Below are 18,060 nucleotides of genomic sequence, written 5' to 3'. Positions count from 1 at the left end.
GTTTACTGCACTGAAAACCAATTCATGAGAAATGCTTCCCTTTGGCAAACTATATCTTTATAGTGATAAAATTTGGTGATGTTAAACTAAGATGTTCATTTAGCTGCAAATACCAGGCTTAATCAATAAAGGAAAGTTGTGTATTTCTATTTACATTTTATTTGAAACATTTATCTTTTAGTATTCATATAACACTCCATTCTTAAAAAAAATGTAATTCATTGCTATCCTGAAAATAAAGGAAAAAAACCAACCATACATATGTTCCTTTCATAGAAATATTCTTATATGAAGATCTATTTACTTAGCAAGTTCACATAAGGACAACTAATTATTCAGAAGCTGTTTGCTGACTTCTAATTTGTCCAAGTCTGGTAACTGGCAGCCTATGAGGTTAATTCACCAGAAAGGGAAAAACTCATTTCTGAGTTTATCGCCTCTATTTGGGTAATATCTGCCATGTTCCAATTTCTTCTAATGTTCACTCGTGTTGCCATTTCATTTTGGCATAAAATACAAATAGGAAACATGCCCTTGCAAACAGTTCAAAAATCTAGCATATAGATAAAATCCCAAGTAGCTCAGTAAAAACAATGTTAGAAATATTCTAACATAAAATACATTGACAGAAACTTCATAACATCTAGTAAATAGGGAGAAATCAGCAAGGTTTTCATTAGAAGGTATTAGAATAGTTAGGGAATGAGCCATTCCAAGGAGTATGTACAGATGAAGTTCTGGGTTGCAGATACAATATTTGATTATCTGTGCACAAGGCTCACTTCACAAAAGTACATGTATAAACTGTACATTCAATTCAAAAACCACTGCCGCATGGGGTGACTCTTACTAATTTTAATGCAGCAAGGCAGCTAGGCTTCTATTTAAAAAGAGAAGATCATCTTAGATTCATTGTGAATATGCCAATACTGGAAGCTTAAGTTTTTAGACTAATCTTCTTTGGTGAAGGCTCCACAGATTCCATTAAGTTTTTGAACAATCCTGTACTATACAAATTCATTTTCAATAGAGTATTAGAACATAATTTACAATGCATGTTAACTCAGAACAATGAGATTAAAAAAAAAGATGGGGCCATATGAAATTTAACATGGATCAGCATTTCTGCAAACTTGCCTAGGCTTGGAGGTTAAGCAGTATGGAATGTGATTACTACTTAGCTGGGGGATAGAAATGATCAAGAAAAAGGGGCAGATGCATCCATGAATGTTGACTTGGCTCAAAAAGCAACTTGATTTTATATACCTTACAAAGCCTTAAGCACCTCAGAATAGGGTTTTAAGGAAATGTCTCTCCTTTTTTCAATCCTTAAGATCATTCTCTGATTAAGGATTTTTTTTCCCAAAGAAACATTAGATGCTGCTAACTTCCATGTAGTGGTGACCCAGACAATAAAAAATAAAAAGTGTTTTTTAGCCATTATCCTATCCTGCTTTTCCTCACTATATGTATAAATAGCAAAGCTGTGAGGCTTTCTCACTTTGCTCACCACTTTTCTTTCTATGGAACCTTCCATTGATTTTATCAGTATTTAACATATATTTTTGGCAATTGTTTTATTAAAACAATTTAAGAATGCCATTTGTGTCTTACTTTATGTCTTTGTGTCTTAAATATTACTTTAATAATAAGTAGATGACACATATTTAAAGTAAATACATCAAAGATGATTAAAGTATGACGCCAGTGCTGGAACACAAGGCCAACTATATAACCAGCATAAGTCTCAAGTAGATGGCAGATCCCCAGAACAGGACTGTTTCTGAAATATTATGTATTAACATAAATCTGTATTATTATAATTTTGGTAATTCTAATTATGTGGAAATCATTTAATCTGTCAGTGTGTTCTATTTACAAACTTTTTTAAAAATCAAAGTGGACTTGCATATCAATTTCTGGATTAGGTAACAGCAGAAGTTCTGCAAAAAGGATTAGTGTCTTTTTATTATTCTTGAGGAACATTATTTATACTTCCCATTCTTTAAGAATTCACAGAAAAGTTCATGCACGTCTCTTATTTGCTGCCCATTTAGGCCCCACAGATTTTACTGTTAGAATAGAATCCAAATTTCTAAAGGCTATTTTCCCAGTGCTTGTAACTGCTGTGATCAGAGTGGAAACCAGCATATGTTCTGTAAGATTTCATTTTGCTTTCAACTATTATTTAATTTATTCTGCGAGGCCTAGATCCTTTGATCTGGGCTGATAATTTAATATTGTCCCACTCAATTCAAAGTTATCAACAACTGCACAGTTATGACTTTACACGTAATGGTAGTCTATAAGCAAGCAGTACCAAGTCTTAAACAATATGTTATAGATGTAAAAAGGCAATTGGGTTTCTTGGAAACATCTCCCCCCCCCCCTCATTTTTTATTAGCCAGTGTTCCTTTTGCAGAGCAGCAAAATATTTAAACCAAATATCCACCCCATGTTTGAGCATTAACCCAAGCACAGAATCATAGAATCATGTAGTCAAGACAAATGGTTGTCTTCAGGCAAATTTAGGAAAATCCCTTGCCCTTTTAAGATTCTGCCCTTGTGACAAAAATAGCTGAAAATACATTTCATGTATTATTACACTGTTCATTTCATAAAAATGCACAGCTAAGTTGCAATATATTCCCCCTTATTAATTAGATGTCCAGGTCATTCAGCTTTATTTTATGTATAATTGTTTTTATCTAACCAGTATGATTCAGTGTCTTTGAATGTGGACAGATTGTATTTTACTGATTGTAAAACCTCTTATAATCAACCATATTTAGTTATTTAGTTACAATTGTTTATTTTTTATCTTACTTTATTTTGTAGGTTTTAATTTCTATCTTTGTTTACATAAAATTTTGCTCATTGACTGTAATAAAGGATTCACTAACTGAATAAAATCCCTAGCAGAACTTTATATAATACTAATACTACTGTTTTTCAAAATATTGACTTAATAATGGAAGTTGGTATATTTTACTTTACACTCCCAAGAAACAGGCTGTGCCTGCTATTTATGCATATTCAATCAGCAATATTCGTAGTCTCTGCATTTTCCAGGAACCAATTATGGAAAAATAAATTTCTCAGTTATGTATAAAGAACCATGCTTCTGTATAGCTTTATCTGACAAACTCTATTTTAATCTTCCCTAAGTTTAACCTTCCTCCAAATGTATTGCTTCAACTCCTAAAATTGTCAAAATTGCCCAGGCAAGCTGAGAATTCAAGGAATTTAATTTTGCTCATCCAGACTTCATGTAGGCAGTGGAAGACTGGTCTGTGTTTTCTGGGTGAACATCTGAGCAGTGAAAAATAGGAACGATGATTCATGTGACCGGGGATAAAATATGCAGAACTCCAATTCTGCATCTTTCTATCATATCTCCTTTTTCAAAAGAAATTATATTCTATATAATAATTAATTTCCCCAATATTTTTAGTATTTTAGATATATGCAAAGCTAATAAATGCAAGATGTCCTGCTCCTGCAGTGGCAAGATAACTTAGAGCCATGCAGATTAGCATAGCAAATGTATCAGGATTAGCTAAACCCACAGTGTGAAAAACTAAAAATTTCATATCTTCTCTCACAGAGGTCCTCTGAGTCTTCCCACCATAGACCTGCTTTAGGTATTGGCTTCCTATTTTCTGGATCATGGCAACATCGTTCCTAATCCCAGTATGTAAAAGAAAGAAGCTATCATAATCTTTAAGGATTTTCTGATGCTTAAAGATTAAAAATGGGAGTGGGGGATGGAAAAAAGAAAGAAACAACTTGCTATAATGCAAACAAAAAATTGCCTTTGAAGTTTACAGACATGTGACTACATGTTTCAGCCATTCCTTGGAAGACATGGCAATTTCACAGGAGATAAACAAAATCAAGCTTTGTTATAAGAAGAGGGGGATGAGGACAGACAGGAAGAGTAGATGGCAATAAAAACATATGAAATCTATTTTTCTTTAAAAGTAATTTGCAAAAGCACATGAAATCTTCCCAGCTGATTGTAGCCTGGTACCAATAAATTTTTTCTTCCAGTGAGACCAGACGTGGTCCACATTCATAGCACCAACTGCCCAAAACTCATGAATATTTTTTCCTGCCAATCTGAAGGATGGAAAGCAATGCTGAGGTAGATACTCAATATCTCAATTTTACAAAAAAATAAGAACATTATTCTTGACTCAGTTTACATTTATAGACCAAAAAAAAACCCAATAGCACAATTTACAAGCTAGCCTTTCACTTATCTCTATAGAGTATAATTTCCAAAATAATAGTTCCTCTGGTTCACATATCTAGACGTCCTTCTGGTTTTTGGTGTGATTCCACTTTATCAGATGATGATAGAAATGAATTACAACATTGGTGCAGCCTGTCTCCCAGCTTCTCTTTAGTTCAACTATGTCTTATTCTTAAAAAAGCAAAGCCATTCTATTCCTAGCTGAGGGAGAGGCTGAAGTATCTCCAGGGCATGATAAAAAGCATCATAGATTATTAGGGAGTTTCAGTAAATGTATGAATCAATTCAGGGCAAGAAGGGAACAGGGTAAAATAGCACAGGGTAAAATAGATAACAAACTTAAGAACACAAATCCAAACAATATGTGAGACCTTCTGATTGAAAGTCACACACCAAGATTCCAGGGTGTAAAGTTAGAGCATTCAGAGTATCTGGCACAAAAAAAGGACAATTGCTATTACAACACTGACCTCCTCTAAACTGACAGTTTTGGTGTTTTGTTAGGCACAGTTGCTAATTTATGGTAGCCAATTAGAAATGTTGCATGAGTGAAGTTTTACTTCTGATAGATCAATTAGTGAAATCAGAAAAAATGTCATCGCCAATAAAGGAGAATATTTGTAGTTCAGGATTGAAATGAGGGGTCTTTAGTGCTCTCTGAGCTTGGTTGTTTTCTTGCAGATGTAATTACGTAACATCCTCAGTGCTAGTAAGGAGCGCAGTTTGGTGTCAGTTTATATTCTAGTGGCTTGTCTGTCAGCGTCAATGGAGGAGGTCTTAGAGGTTCTTTGGTTGGGCTGTTCGCTGTTGGTTTCTTTGGCAGTTTCTTGATTGGGTTATTGTTTACAATCAAGTGAAATCAAATGAAACATCTGCAAGAAAACAAGCAAGTTCAGAGAGCACCAAGGACACCTGACAAATGTCATCCGTTAGCATCAATCTGAATGGCAAATCGGAACAGGTAATGTCACAAGTGCAAGTTCCCATTTCACTGTGGAAATCTCTTGATGATTATGAGCCAATCCCTTTCTCTCCATCCAGTGTGTTTTACAGAGTATTTAGCTGAATATTCTCATGTATGTCACCTTAGGCAGAATAAAAATGTGATAGTAATGTAATAAATCAATAGTAAAGAAATTGTCTCAATTTATTATGGTGTGATAAGATAGTTTTAAAGAAAGCATTTGGAGCAACTATCTCTCAACTGAACTACAACCTCTAGTCTTCTGTAAGATATTCATTTTTGCAATGTTGTACTGGAAATATATTTGAAGTAAGGAGAAGGGACTAGTCTTCTGAGTGGTGCAGAGTAGTAAGGAGGTAAAAGAGTTTGCTTTACAGAATGTCCCTGGTTCAAACCTTGTCATTTCCAATTAGGAAATAATAATAATAATAATAATAATAATAATAATAATAATAATAATAATAATAATAAGAAGAAGAAGAAGAAGAAGAAGAAGAAGAAGAAGAAGAAGAAGAAGAAGAAGAAGAAGAAGAAGAAGAAGAAGAAGAAGAAGTAGTAGTAGTTGGAAGGGACTTTGGAGGTCATCTAGTCCAACCCCCTGCTAAGGCAGGAAACCCTATACCATTTCAGACAAATGGCTGTCCAGTCTCTACTTAAAAACTTCCAGTGTTGGAGCATTCACCACTTCTGGAGGCAGGTTGTTCCACTGGTTAGTTGTTCTAACTGTCAGGAAGTTTCTCCTTAGTTCTAGGTTGCTTCTCTCCTTGACTAGTTTCCATCCATTGCTTCTTGTCCTGCTTTCAGGTGCTTTGGAGAATAGCTTGGCTCCCTCTTCTTTGTGGCGGCCCCTGAGATATTGGAACACTGCTATCATGTCACCCCTCACCCTTCTCTTCATTAAACTACACATACCCAATTCCAGCAACCGTTCCCGATATGTTTTAGCCTCCAGTCTCCCAATCATCTTTGTTGCTCTTCTCTGTACTCTTTCTAGAGTCTCGACATCTGTTTTACATCATGGTGACCAAAACTGGATGCAGTATTCCAGGTGTGGCCTTACCAAGGCATTGTAAAGTGGTATTAGTACTTCACGTGATCTTGATTCTATTCCTCTGTTAATGCAGCCTATCACTGTGTTGGCTTTTTTGGCAGCTGCAACACACTGCTGGCTCATATTTAAGTGATTGTCCACTAGGACTCCGAGATCCCTCTCACAGTTACTACTATCGAGCAAGGTACCACCTATACTATACCTGTGCATTTGATTTTTCCTGCCTAAATGCAGAACCTTTTTACTTTTTCACAATTGAATTTCATTTTGTTAGATAGTGCCCAGTGTTCGAGTCTGTCAAGATCCTCCTGTATCTTAAGCCTATCTTCTGGAGTATTGGCTATTCCTGCCAGCTTGGTGTCATCTGCAAATTTGATGATTTCCCCGTCTATCCCCTCGTCCAAATCGTTGATGAAGATGTTGAAGAGCACTGGGCCCAGAACAGAGCCCTGGGGCACCCCACTACACACTTCCTTCCATGTAGATGCAGTTCCATTGAGGACCACATGCTGAGTACGGCCTGTCAGCCAGCTACGAATCCATCTGGTGGTGATGCTATCTAACCCACATTTTTCTATCTTATCAAGTAGTAGGTTGTGATCTACTTTATCAAATGCCTTACTGAAGTCCAAGTAAATTATATCTACAGCATTCCTCTGGTCCACTAGTTTTGTCACTTGGTCAAAGAATGCAATAAGGTTTGTCTGGCACGATCTGTTTTTGACAAACCCATGTTGGCTTTTAGTGATAACTTTGTTCGCATCAAGGTGTTGGCTGATTTGTTGTTTGATTATCTTTTCTAGAATCTTCCCAGGTATTGAGGTCAGGCTGATAGGTCTGTAGTTTCCTGGATCTGTTTTTTTCCCTTTTTTGAAGATGGGAACTACATCAGCTCTCTTCCACTCATCTGGTAGTTCCCCAGTGCTCCAGGATCTTTGAAAAATATAGTTCAGTGGTTCTGAGATCACGTCTGCCAGTTCCTTAAGAACCTTGGGGTGTAATCTATCTGGTCCTGGTGATTTGAACTTGTTCCTAGATGTTCCTAGATCCTGGAAGAAACCAGCCTGTCTCCATTTATGGAATCAGTTGCATAAAAAATCTGAGTCAGAATGAGACAACTTCCTATACTGTATCCTGCTTAGGACCTATATTGGATTATTTAACAAAGCAAGTAATTCTTTGTATTACATACAGCATATGCTTGGGCAAGGATATTAACCCAAAATTACTGGTTTGTACCCCCTATATGCACACTTGGTTTTGCTTATTTAAAACACAACCCATTATTCAGTAAAAGCAAAAAGCTGCCTCCCCATTTACAAGCCCTTTCTGCAGAAAAGTAAAAATCTAACTAATATCCACACTTTCCCGGTGTAATGATACATAATAAATAAGTAATTGCATACTTTATAGTAAAAGGTTACATTGTGTATCAATTAAATCATCACAATCTCCATCTGGTATTATTTAATGTTCTAGGATCTGGTTCTCAGCATTTTGGGCATTTCAGAATTACTGCATAATAAGATTATATGCACTTATCTGCTATTAGTAAAGAAAAAAGAAAACAGAAGCTGTGATTAAAAGGTACATGTGCTATGCTTAGTTCAGATTAGATATAACAATTTTCTTTCTCCCATAAAGGAAATATGATCTTGTTTTTTTTCTATTAGTAGCAGCAGGAGTTGCTGCAGCAATGGGGCCAGATACTGAGCTCTGGCTCATGAAAAAGTAATTGTTTAGTCGGAGAGTATTACTCATTTGTATAAGAGTGCTATTGTGCTTAATGGCGATGACCTTCCTACAATGGCAAAGCAGAATCCATATGCAAGAAGACAATTTTCTAAGAAAAAAGGGAGAGCCATTATTGAAATAGGCAGTAGAGTAGGAAGCAATGTGGCACTGTAAATGATGCCCCATGATGAGAAGCAGACGCTGTTTTAAGAACATTCCCCAAAACACGGAGAGAGCCGCATGCAGGATCACACAGTGCAGAAAGCAAGAGGTAAGTGGTCTACATTAATATCCAATTATCAGAATAGCACTAAAGCCCTTTTATGAACATATAACATAGTGACATAATACTTTATTCCTGATTCAATTGAACTAGAGACTAGAAAACCACATAATTTTCCTTCAGTATTTGTCATGTAGGTAATTTAGTGGTACTCTAAGTGGGGGAAAATCTACCTGTGTGTTTATATGTAACATCAGACCAAGGATAGGGCATAGTTTCCCTCAACAGTCCCTCTTCATTAGGTATCTTTACCGATTCTTCCTGAAATAGTAGGACTATTTAGTACTAGAGGTAGGAGGCACTAGCAGCCTAACACTAGTAGCAGGACACACTAATAGTAGGACATACTAATGGCCAAAAAGGCTGGGTGATAGCACTGCAAGGGAAGTGGCAGGAGAAAGCAGTTTCAGTCCTCTTCGTTTACCCTCATCTTCTCTGCCAGATCCTCCTAGCATCTAGAGATATTGGAAAATGTTAAACACTCAAATCATTCAGTTTGAACAATTATCAGTATGTGTACAGTATGTGTTTCCCAGTCTTGATCTTTTAACCGGCACCTGCATAAGAGTATGAGATAGAAAATTACTAACTTTAGCTGCCACACTGCTAAAACATTTGGTAAGGAAGCTGGAAAGCAATTATCCTAAACAATGGATATTCCACCTAACAATATTTAATGAGGATTATGGTTTTATCCACCTAAAGCAAGACGATTGTTTTGTTTTGTTTTTAAGTTTTTTGTTTTTGTTTTTATTTTTTCCAATTCTCCCCATACATATCGACAAATATACCATAATATTTTATCAAGTATTAACATACATTCTTTTTACATTCTTATCTATTAGATACTCTTAATAACATAAATACATACACATAAATTTTGCTGTTGCTCGTCCATTTCCCCTTTTACTGTATCCACACTCCTTCTCTCTCTTCCCTCTTCTCTACCTTCTTTCTCCCTTTCTTCTCTTTCTTCCCTACTTCCCTACTTCCCTCTTTTTCTTTCATCTTTCCTTCACAGCTCCCCTCCCATTTCTCCCCACTTCTCCTCCAACCTTCCTACTTCCTTCCCCCCCTCCTCTACTTTTTCCCCTCTCTCCTCTCCTTTCTTCCCTCTCATTCCTCTTCAGATACAATTAAGGGGTAATGTCCGAGCAACTCCTCTCCCTAGATTTTCAATATCTATATTAGGTATAATAACATTAATTTTCTATTACATTAACACTTATATAAATCTGACCTTCTCAGTATATATTTCTATAAATATTTAGTGTATACTAGCTTCGGTTATCCAATACTGTGTCGCCTGGGTCTCCCTTCTTATCTCCTCCTTTTTCTTCTATCTAAATTAGTGTTAGCTAACACAAGATGAATGATTTGTAGCTGCATGTGATCCTTAAAGAGTTCTGGGTGGCTCCTATAGCCTTTCACAATAATCATTTTAAGAATCAGTTTTTAAGAGACTGGACAGTCATTTGTCTGAAATGGTATAGGATCTGCTAGAGCAGGGGGTTGGACTAGAAGATCCCCAAGGTCCCTTCCAATTCTGATGATGTTCTATTTTGCATCATGCTGAAATTTGGTGGCATGAGATTTCAGCTATTTCACAAAACAATAAATAAACAGTGGCAAATAAAAGTGGGTATTTTAAACAAAGTGGGGTGGGTTCCCCTTCCCAGAGTACATCATTGCACTATTGCAAACTGCCCAAAGTTACCTTGTGGTAAGATGGGCAGTCAATACATTTAATTAATAAATAAATATTGTGGGTTTGTTTAAAAAAAAGCAATTTGAAAACAACCTTCAGCAATCGAAGTGCTACCAAACTTTGATATCTGAAGCAACTTTATATGGAGACTTTATAATGTAAACTGTCTACCTGATAGCTTATCTAATCTGTCTCTCCTTGCAGTTTGAAAAACTAACTTTTGCCTATACAAATTAATAGGTCTCGGTTCCTATGCATAGTTCTATCATTGAGCTACTGTATGTCTGTTCCCATACTGCTGAGTTCATAAACTAGAAGAAGGCATCTTTCTTAAAAGGAAATTCTGGACAGATTCTTAGAAAATACATATAATAAACTATCAAAAAGTATTCAGTCTTCCTTAAAATGCCTCAAATGGGGAAAAACGTTGGTGTATTAGTTTTATAACTCAAGCAATTGATAAACAGAAGTATGATATAACCATAAAAGCATCAGGTATTATATCTAAGAATTAGGATATGATTCATCCTTTATCATTCCATTAAGTATTTCTTTTGGCAGGATTGACAGAAGGCTGCATCGTTTTTGCTCATCATTTCATTTCTGTTTGAAGACACTAAGGAAATTTTTTTCAAATGGAAGCACAGTTACAGAAAAAAATCCTGACTCAAATTACAGCTTCATCTAAGTATCTACAAGAAAAGTACTTCCATTTTCAGTTTGAGAGTAAAATGTACATCAGATGTAATCTTTTCTACATCCAAACCTACAGCCACCAGCTTGTTATCTTCATTGGCTACTTGGACCTCTCAGATACAAAAGTATAGAAAAGACAGATGACGTATCCTTTTACACAGCTCAGAAACCATTTTTCCAGGTATAAATTATTTACTTCACTGCAACTTTGCTAGGAAAAGTTGTCTCAGGCAATAAAGAGATTCTAAAAGTAAAAAAAAACACACCTCCTAATCTATCCATTTGTTCAGAGAGAGCTACAAGCTGTAATAAGCAAAATCAATTTATCTTATTTAGTCCATTAACAGGAAAAGGTCTAAATAACGTCACAAATAGCAGTTGTTAGAAAAAAATAACCTTTGCCCCAATTCTTGTTCCATGAGTGCCACAAAACTCTTACAGAACCTACCTTTTTAGCAGCACAGTAGTTTCCATGGTTACCAAAAGAGATATCTTATTTTAAAGGAAGACTACTTCAGAATTCTTTAATGACTTTATACAGTGGTTCTCAACTGTACACAAAACACAGGTGGGGTTCTGTAGCCTTTTATGTGGGGCACAGGATAAATCATTTGAACTTTAAAAAAATTCCTATAAATAATTCATATACTGAGGAAATATATCATCATAAACATCATCATTCTCTGGGAAAAAGTGGACCATGGGTTGCCATCTGGTAGGGCCCAGATTCTTTGACAATATGTTTGATGTGGCTTAAGATGACAAGACTGAGAACTGTGGAAAATAGTTTTGTGAACCTTGCAAACTCACAACAGAAGATGTATATATCTAGGAAATACAAAAATAATTTCTCTTTCAAACATTCTGGTGAGAGACAAATTCCCTCAGGATGGGCTCCAGCACAAGTCCGAAAGTTCAGAAATCTCAATCTCTTGTCCCGATGACCAACCCAGATTGGATTCTACAATATCTTTCTGGGACACATATATTTGCCTTCATTTGTGAAAAAATAATTTCCTTCATCCAGACAGACCAATTGCCTATAACTGAAGGAAAGGGGTGATTTTTCCAAGCACATTTATTTCTTTAATAAACAAAGAAAAGTCAAGTTGGCTAAGAAAGAAAATATACATTGAAATGTACAGCTAACAGTTTCCCAAGGAATGAAAAAGTAGTTACAGAGCTAATGCATCAGCTGCTCTGGATTGCCTTTTACAAAGGGCCTACAGTTATTTATTTTATATACTACCAGTATACTGAAACCAGTCACCAAGCAAAAGGAATTAAATATATTCCAGATTTCTCCCCATTCCTTCAACCTTCAGTTCTTTTTCCTGAGGTAATGCAATGTCCTCATAAATGATTTGCCATCTTACTTGATAGTGTTTGATGTAACAAAATTCTGTGCATTCAAATTCTTTTAATTTCCTGAAATGCAAGAGTTACAAAAAGAGGGAAAGCCAAATGAATCTCAAAGCACACAAGTTTTTACCCTAGATAAATGTTCATGATAACTGATAACAAGGCACTGAGTTAATAGCTGGCATTAAGCATTAAAGGCTATTTTTTATTTATAAAACCTGCCATATACATTTCATTACACATAGAACAATCCCAAGTATTAATGTATTGTGTAAAACCCAACATTATTATAAATCATACTTTACAGCTTAATGCAATAATATGAGATTTTATTGGCTGGAGGGTCACATTCTAAAATTGGGCAGAGCAAGCCCTATTTTAGCTTCCTATAAGACAACCAAGAGACATTTGCACACTTGCACCCATGCCATATCTGAACCAAGCCATTGTGGTTTATTCAAACCAAGGCTAAAGCAAATGATGACTTAGCATAGCATGTGAATTCAGCCACTGAACTATCTAATCCTATTGGTTCAATTCTACAATATATCAAAACTCAGCCTCATTGAATAACCAGCATTTACTTAATGGTGAATGACAAAACCATTCTGCCTGAATTTGGCTATTACCATCAGTGCCTCATTTATCAATGAAAATTACATGTGATAATGAGGACAGCAGCATTATTGCAAAAACAGCTAACTTGCAATTTGACAATATGACTAAGTGGGCCCTAATGCTGCAGACACAACATCTCTTTAAACACGAAGAGAGAAATACATACACACAGGGTTGCATTTGGCAGTTCATTTTGCCAAAAGCAATGTTTCTTAAGCAATTGCTCCCTTAGTGAAACAAAGGGAGAAGAAGGTAACAATCCTTGCCTTCAGTATTACTGTTCCAAGGATTGCCCCAGATATTAAAATAAATCTTTCTGTATATATGGTGGGAGCTTTCGTGAGAAAGAATGACTAAACTTCAGCTTCCATTCATTCCAGCAACCATAATGCTTTCCTGCATTAAAATCCTGCAAGTACACAGAAAGAGCACCTCCCATCTTAGGTGTCAAAGGCTGATTCTATCTCAGAAAATTCAGTTCAGGACTTCTCACTTAATAGGCTACATCAGTTTAAACAGCACATAAATTGCTCCATTTTATTTTGTTACTTTTACTGCAATGAAAGTTCATACATAAAACCTCGATATCTTTGCTGATAGACAAATAATAACACAGAAAACACAAATAATACAGAAATATATCAAGTAAATCATAACAATTAAAAAATGGTTTTTACTGCATAGCTTAAGATTCTTCATGTTGCATCACTGTCCCTTGAATTAACTTGTCCAGCATTAAAACTATCTAATATCACCCCAAAATATTTTGTCAGAGGTCTGTTTATTATGCTAATTGTTGAACAAGCAGATATTTTCACCCCTTATATAAGCAGTCAACTAAGAAAAAAAAATCAAACTATATTTCAGGGAATTGTTAATGTTAATTTGAACTAAGGATTATAATTGGCACTAAATATAAATTCAGGAGAAACAAAAATATTTTTAAAAACCAAGTACCATCAGGAAGTAGTATAATGATGCCTGGCTTAAGTGGTTTTAAAAGGCAAATGAAGAATATATACCATTACAAAACACAAATGGAAATTCTTTGTGCAGAAGTGTTTGTGTGTGTGTGTGTGTGTGTGTGTGAATGTATATGTATGACAGAGAGAAAGAGAATGCATGTTTATGGGTATGTATTATATACCCATACCTAATAACTCTAAGCTTTGGAGGAACACACAGTTACATCCTTCACATTCCTAGAAACATCTTCCAGCTGGATTCATCTAACACACTAAGACAAAATGTGGTTTGTCTGCTTTCAGTTTAGCATGCTGTGAGAAGTCAGACACAATGGTTTGTAAAACATTTTACATCTTAGGGCACTGAATGAACCCAGCCAATTTTTACTTATTCAATATACTGTATTACATAGTTTCTGGAACAAATCAGTATGGAAAAAAAGATACTGGTTAGATGCGTCTGGTCTGGAGCATATGGTCTTCTGCAAGTTTTCTCAATGGTAGATAACCAGTTACAGAAATAGCACTTAGATTTATATCCTGCTTCATAGTGCTTTACAGCCTTTTCTAAGTGGTTTACAGAATCAGCATATTGCCCCCAACAATCTGGGTCCTCATTTTATTGACCTCAGAAGGATGGAAGGCTGAGTCAACCTTGAGCCGGTCAGAATCGAAGACAATTTGTTTAACAGTACTTTACTAATCTTTCTCATGAAACACGTGGTTCAAAAAATGTTATCCTTGTATCAGATGAAACTGATGCCACAAAATGAACAGTGCTACAGATAAATCTTTTAGAAGCCAAACTTGTTTGGAAAAAGTTGTTAGTAGAAAGAATATTTGAAAGTCTCTGTAAAATTGCACATACTTCACTGGTTCATACTCCATGGAAAGTCATAGTTGTTTTAATCATTACTCATGTCAAAACCACACCAGAGTAATCCAAGCTACAGTAATGTCACCATACATTATTTGGATGATGGCAAATATGATATCACTTCCTATATTCTGATCTCTTTCCCCATGAAGACCCCACAGTGCAAAATTTTATTATTTATTTTTGCAAATAATTAAAGGCAGCAAGCATACCCAACCTACCTTCCTCCTATTTCCCCACAACAACAACCCTGTGGGATGACTTGTGGAGAGTCAGAGACAGAGGGAGGGAGGGAGGGAGGGAGAGAGAGAGAGAGAGAGAGAGAGAGAGAGAGAATCACCTAGCTGGCTTTCATGGCTAAGATGGGATTAGAACTCATAGGCTCCTGCTTTCTAGCAAAGGGCCTTAACCACTAACCAAACTGGCAAAGCAATGGTATGCAAATTGCATTGTTTGCACATGCCGAACTAAATCAAAACCAAATACCTTTATATAAAACCCTACCAATTGTTTGTATATATGGGTTGTAATTTTTTTGTCAAAAAATAATCTAGGTGCAGGAGGACAGTTCTTGTGTCTGTTTGTGTTACTGTTCAGTACTCTGGGTCCTTTTTTTTTCCCCAAGTAGATACAGCACAACATTTATGGAAACTGACTGTATACATACGGTCCTGAAAACACAGATGAATGGCAAAGTTCTGCTCCAAGCTATAGTGACATTATAACAGCTATGAAGGCACCGCCATCTGATGGACAACAGTTGAAGTGCACAGGACAAAAGAAGTTTTCGTGTATTTTTAATATTAAAATCCATCAGAAGTACAGTTTTTTTTCTTTAATTATCTGAGCATTAGTTGTGCAAGTTGGTTGCAAGGCATTAAATCTTCAGCAGTTAAGTATAATCTTCAAGGTAAAAGAAGCAATATTTTCTGTAGCCTCATTTACAAACCTAGACACAAAGTCATATTTATGTCTATATTCTTTATCCCTTCAGCAGCAAAGTATCAAAAGGGTGGCATCATACATTCTGAATTGCATGATGATTAACAAACAGAGACAATGAAAGTTCCTAACCCACTGGCTAATTGTTGCTGCCCAATCTTCTTTTAGTTTATAATTTAAAATTTGCAACTGTGTATCTTCTCCTGTGTGTTCATATACTGTCTGGAAATTTATTTGGAACATCAAATCACAATGCTATTTTTTAAAAATAAAACCTGAATAGCATCTTTTTCCAGCCTAAAAGTCTTGCTTTTTTCTTTCTTTCATGTAATTTATTGAAACTCGATCATTGTCACTTGCACTTTCTGCAGAACATCTGGAAGGACTCATGGTGGCAATGCATAAATGTTAGAGAAGTTTTGTTGATTCTACTGCAACAGTAAGAAATAAAGATCTGCCATGTTCACCATCATACAAAACCTCTGTCAAGAATTTAAATTGAGAATCAGAGACTGTAACATCCACCATGGTCAATGTTTTCATGCATGTTTAGGTCTCATACAACCATCCTAAATATGTACTTTGAATTCTCACATATTACACTACACTGCATTTTTTTAGTTCAGGATTCCTGCATTCTGTAAACTCTGCAACTGGTGATTGCCAGCTGTATGATTTACTAGCCACTTTTGATTTACTCAACAAACCATGGTTAAATAAGTTACTGCTTAGCATGCTGAACAAGCTTCACATTAATGGGGAACTTTTAAACTTGCAAGTTGATATGGAACTCAATTTGCTTCAAATTCACACATTCATAAAATGCTCTAGTCCTGAATAACTATTTGCTAACAAAGAAGAAGATATTTAATCTGCAGGCTTACATATATTTCCCTGGATAGATTTACTTATTTAGTAGACCCATATGGCCCTATTAATGATCTCCCCTTTATAGGAAATTACCAGTTGATCTTTCCCCCTCCCCCCTTTTTAAAATGAAATCTAAGACTATATTCCCTGTCAACCTAAATGGCATTGCCACTGCATTAAAGGGAATATTATCCATACCATTCTGTGTTTTACAGAGCTTAATAAGACCACATCTATGCCTATTATTTTTGTGTGCTTTTGTTGAAAAAGCTTCTATTAAAACACAAAGTGTTGATTCAATCATTTGAACTTTGAACTCCCTTATTTAGGATTCTTATATGGGTATATTTAGAAAAGCCAGAAATGTTGAAAGAACAACCTGTTCTTTAGCTGTTCAGACTTGAAAGTTCCAACAGGAATCAGCCTTGGAAATGTGCAGTAGGCAAACAGCTATACCTGTATAAAGGAATTTCAGCCACACAGACACGTAAACATTAATATAGATTTCCTGAATTACAAGTGTAGCAATCCCACCAAATAAAAATGGTAAAATTAAAATACACACATTGACATATTCCTTGGTAAGATAAAGTACTGTAAGAGCCACATATAGTTGGCCTGCTTAGGGTGTATAGTTTGTTAGAGCAAAAATTATCAGAAGATCCAACTGAAAGCGGATTCAAAAAGGTTTTCAGACTTTTTTTCTTATCTCTACACACTCAGAAACACAAACTCCTTCCAAATTAAAGTGGCAGCTTCTGGCAACTGAAAATGGAAACTGGAAGTTGTCAGCCATCCAGTGCAAGTTTTTCCAAGTCTCTAGTTCCCAAGGGGTTAGAAGATTAATGGAGAGGCTTGTACTGTACAGGCAAATCACCCAATAAAGTGTAACTCTGTTGGCCAAGTTTTGAGTTAAAGGCTCCTGATGTACATTTTTTAAATGCTTGACGCTTCTCCTTTTCCTTTGATGGAGACCAACTGTTTGCTATAAAAAGGACTTGAGTGTCTTGACTCTAAAGAGAAGATGCCTTCAGTATCATCTAAGTCAACATTTAAGCTTCCAGTGGCTAAAAATAATGGCACATCCATAAGGTTCCTAAGAAAGAAAGACCAACCACATGGAAAGAAAGCACCCTTATTTGGATATTTCAGTTCTAACCTGGAACAAAAGACTTCAGCTATTTTTGTTTCCAGCTGGGCTCCGTGGAAATTCATCCCAACCCAGGTAAACAGAGCATGAGAAAGACAGAGAGAGAGAGAGAGAGAGAGAGAGAGAGAGAGAGAGAGAGAAGGCAGAAGGTACAGGAAACAATGCAAGGCAATCCCGGTCGCCTGAGAAGCGCTGGTATACTTCAAAGCAAAGCTCTACTCTCTCACACACATAGACACACAAAAAGCCCTAGCCACGCTCCCCGCCGAAGCAGGAGCCTCTTACCTGCAAAGACTTGTCCCCGAGTTCTTTGCAACAGCTGCAAGAGAATGGCAAACGTAGCAATCCTAGTCATTCTTTGAGAGAGTTCATATGCCCTTCCCGCGGCAATAGCAGCAGCAGAGCCGGTTCTCCGTGCGTCCTGCAAACATCCCTTGCATTGATAAACCCGGAGAGTTGGGACTGGAGCGGATCTCCCGAAGGCAGCTGAAGCCTCAGCTATCCCTGCTCTGAGGAAGAGGACAAGCTGATTGAAGAAGCGAAAAGGGGGAGATTTCCCCCGAGTCCTAACGCTCGTCTTTT

At 36.3% G+C, this 18,060-nt stretch overlaps 1 protein-coding gene across 1 annotated transcript in view; it reads right to left on the bottom strand.

Moving 5' to 3' along the window:
* PTPRT (protein tyrosine phosphatase receptor type T) overlaps positions 1-17,833 on the bottom strand; it is a gene marked incomplete at both ends in the record, with an annotated part of 687,552 nt that extends 669,719 nt beyond the window's left edge. Inside the window, one exon of the mRNA XM_083358025.1 lies at positions 17,764-17,833. Coding sequence (XP_083214151.1) covers positions 17,764-17,833 — 70 coding nt within the window. The remainder of the gene's footprint in view (positions 1-17,763) is intronic.
* Between the last annotated feature and the right edge of the window lie 227 nt (positions 17,834-18,060).

The sequence above is a fragment of the Vipera ursinii genome (assembly GCF_947247035.1).
Source record: "Vipera ursinii genome assembly, chromosome: 3".
Taxonomy (NCBI): Eukaryota; Metazoa; Chordata; class Lepidosauria; order Squamata; family Viperidae; genus Vipera; species Vipera ursinii.
This window is presented reverse-complemented; position numbering and strand designations above follow the sequence as displayed.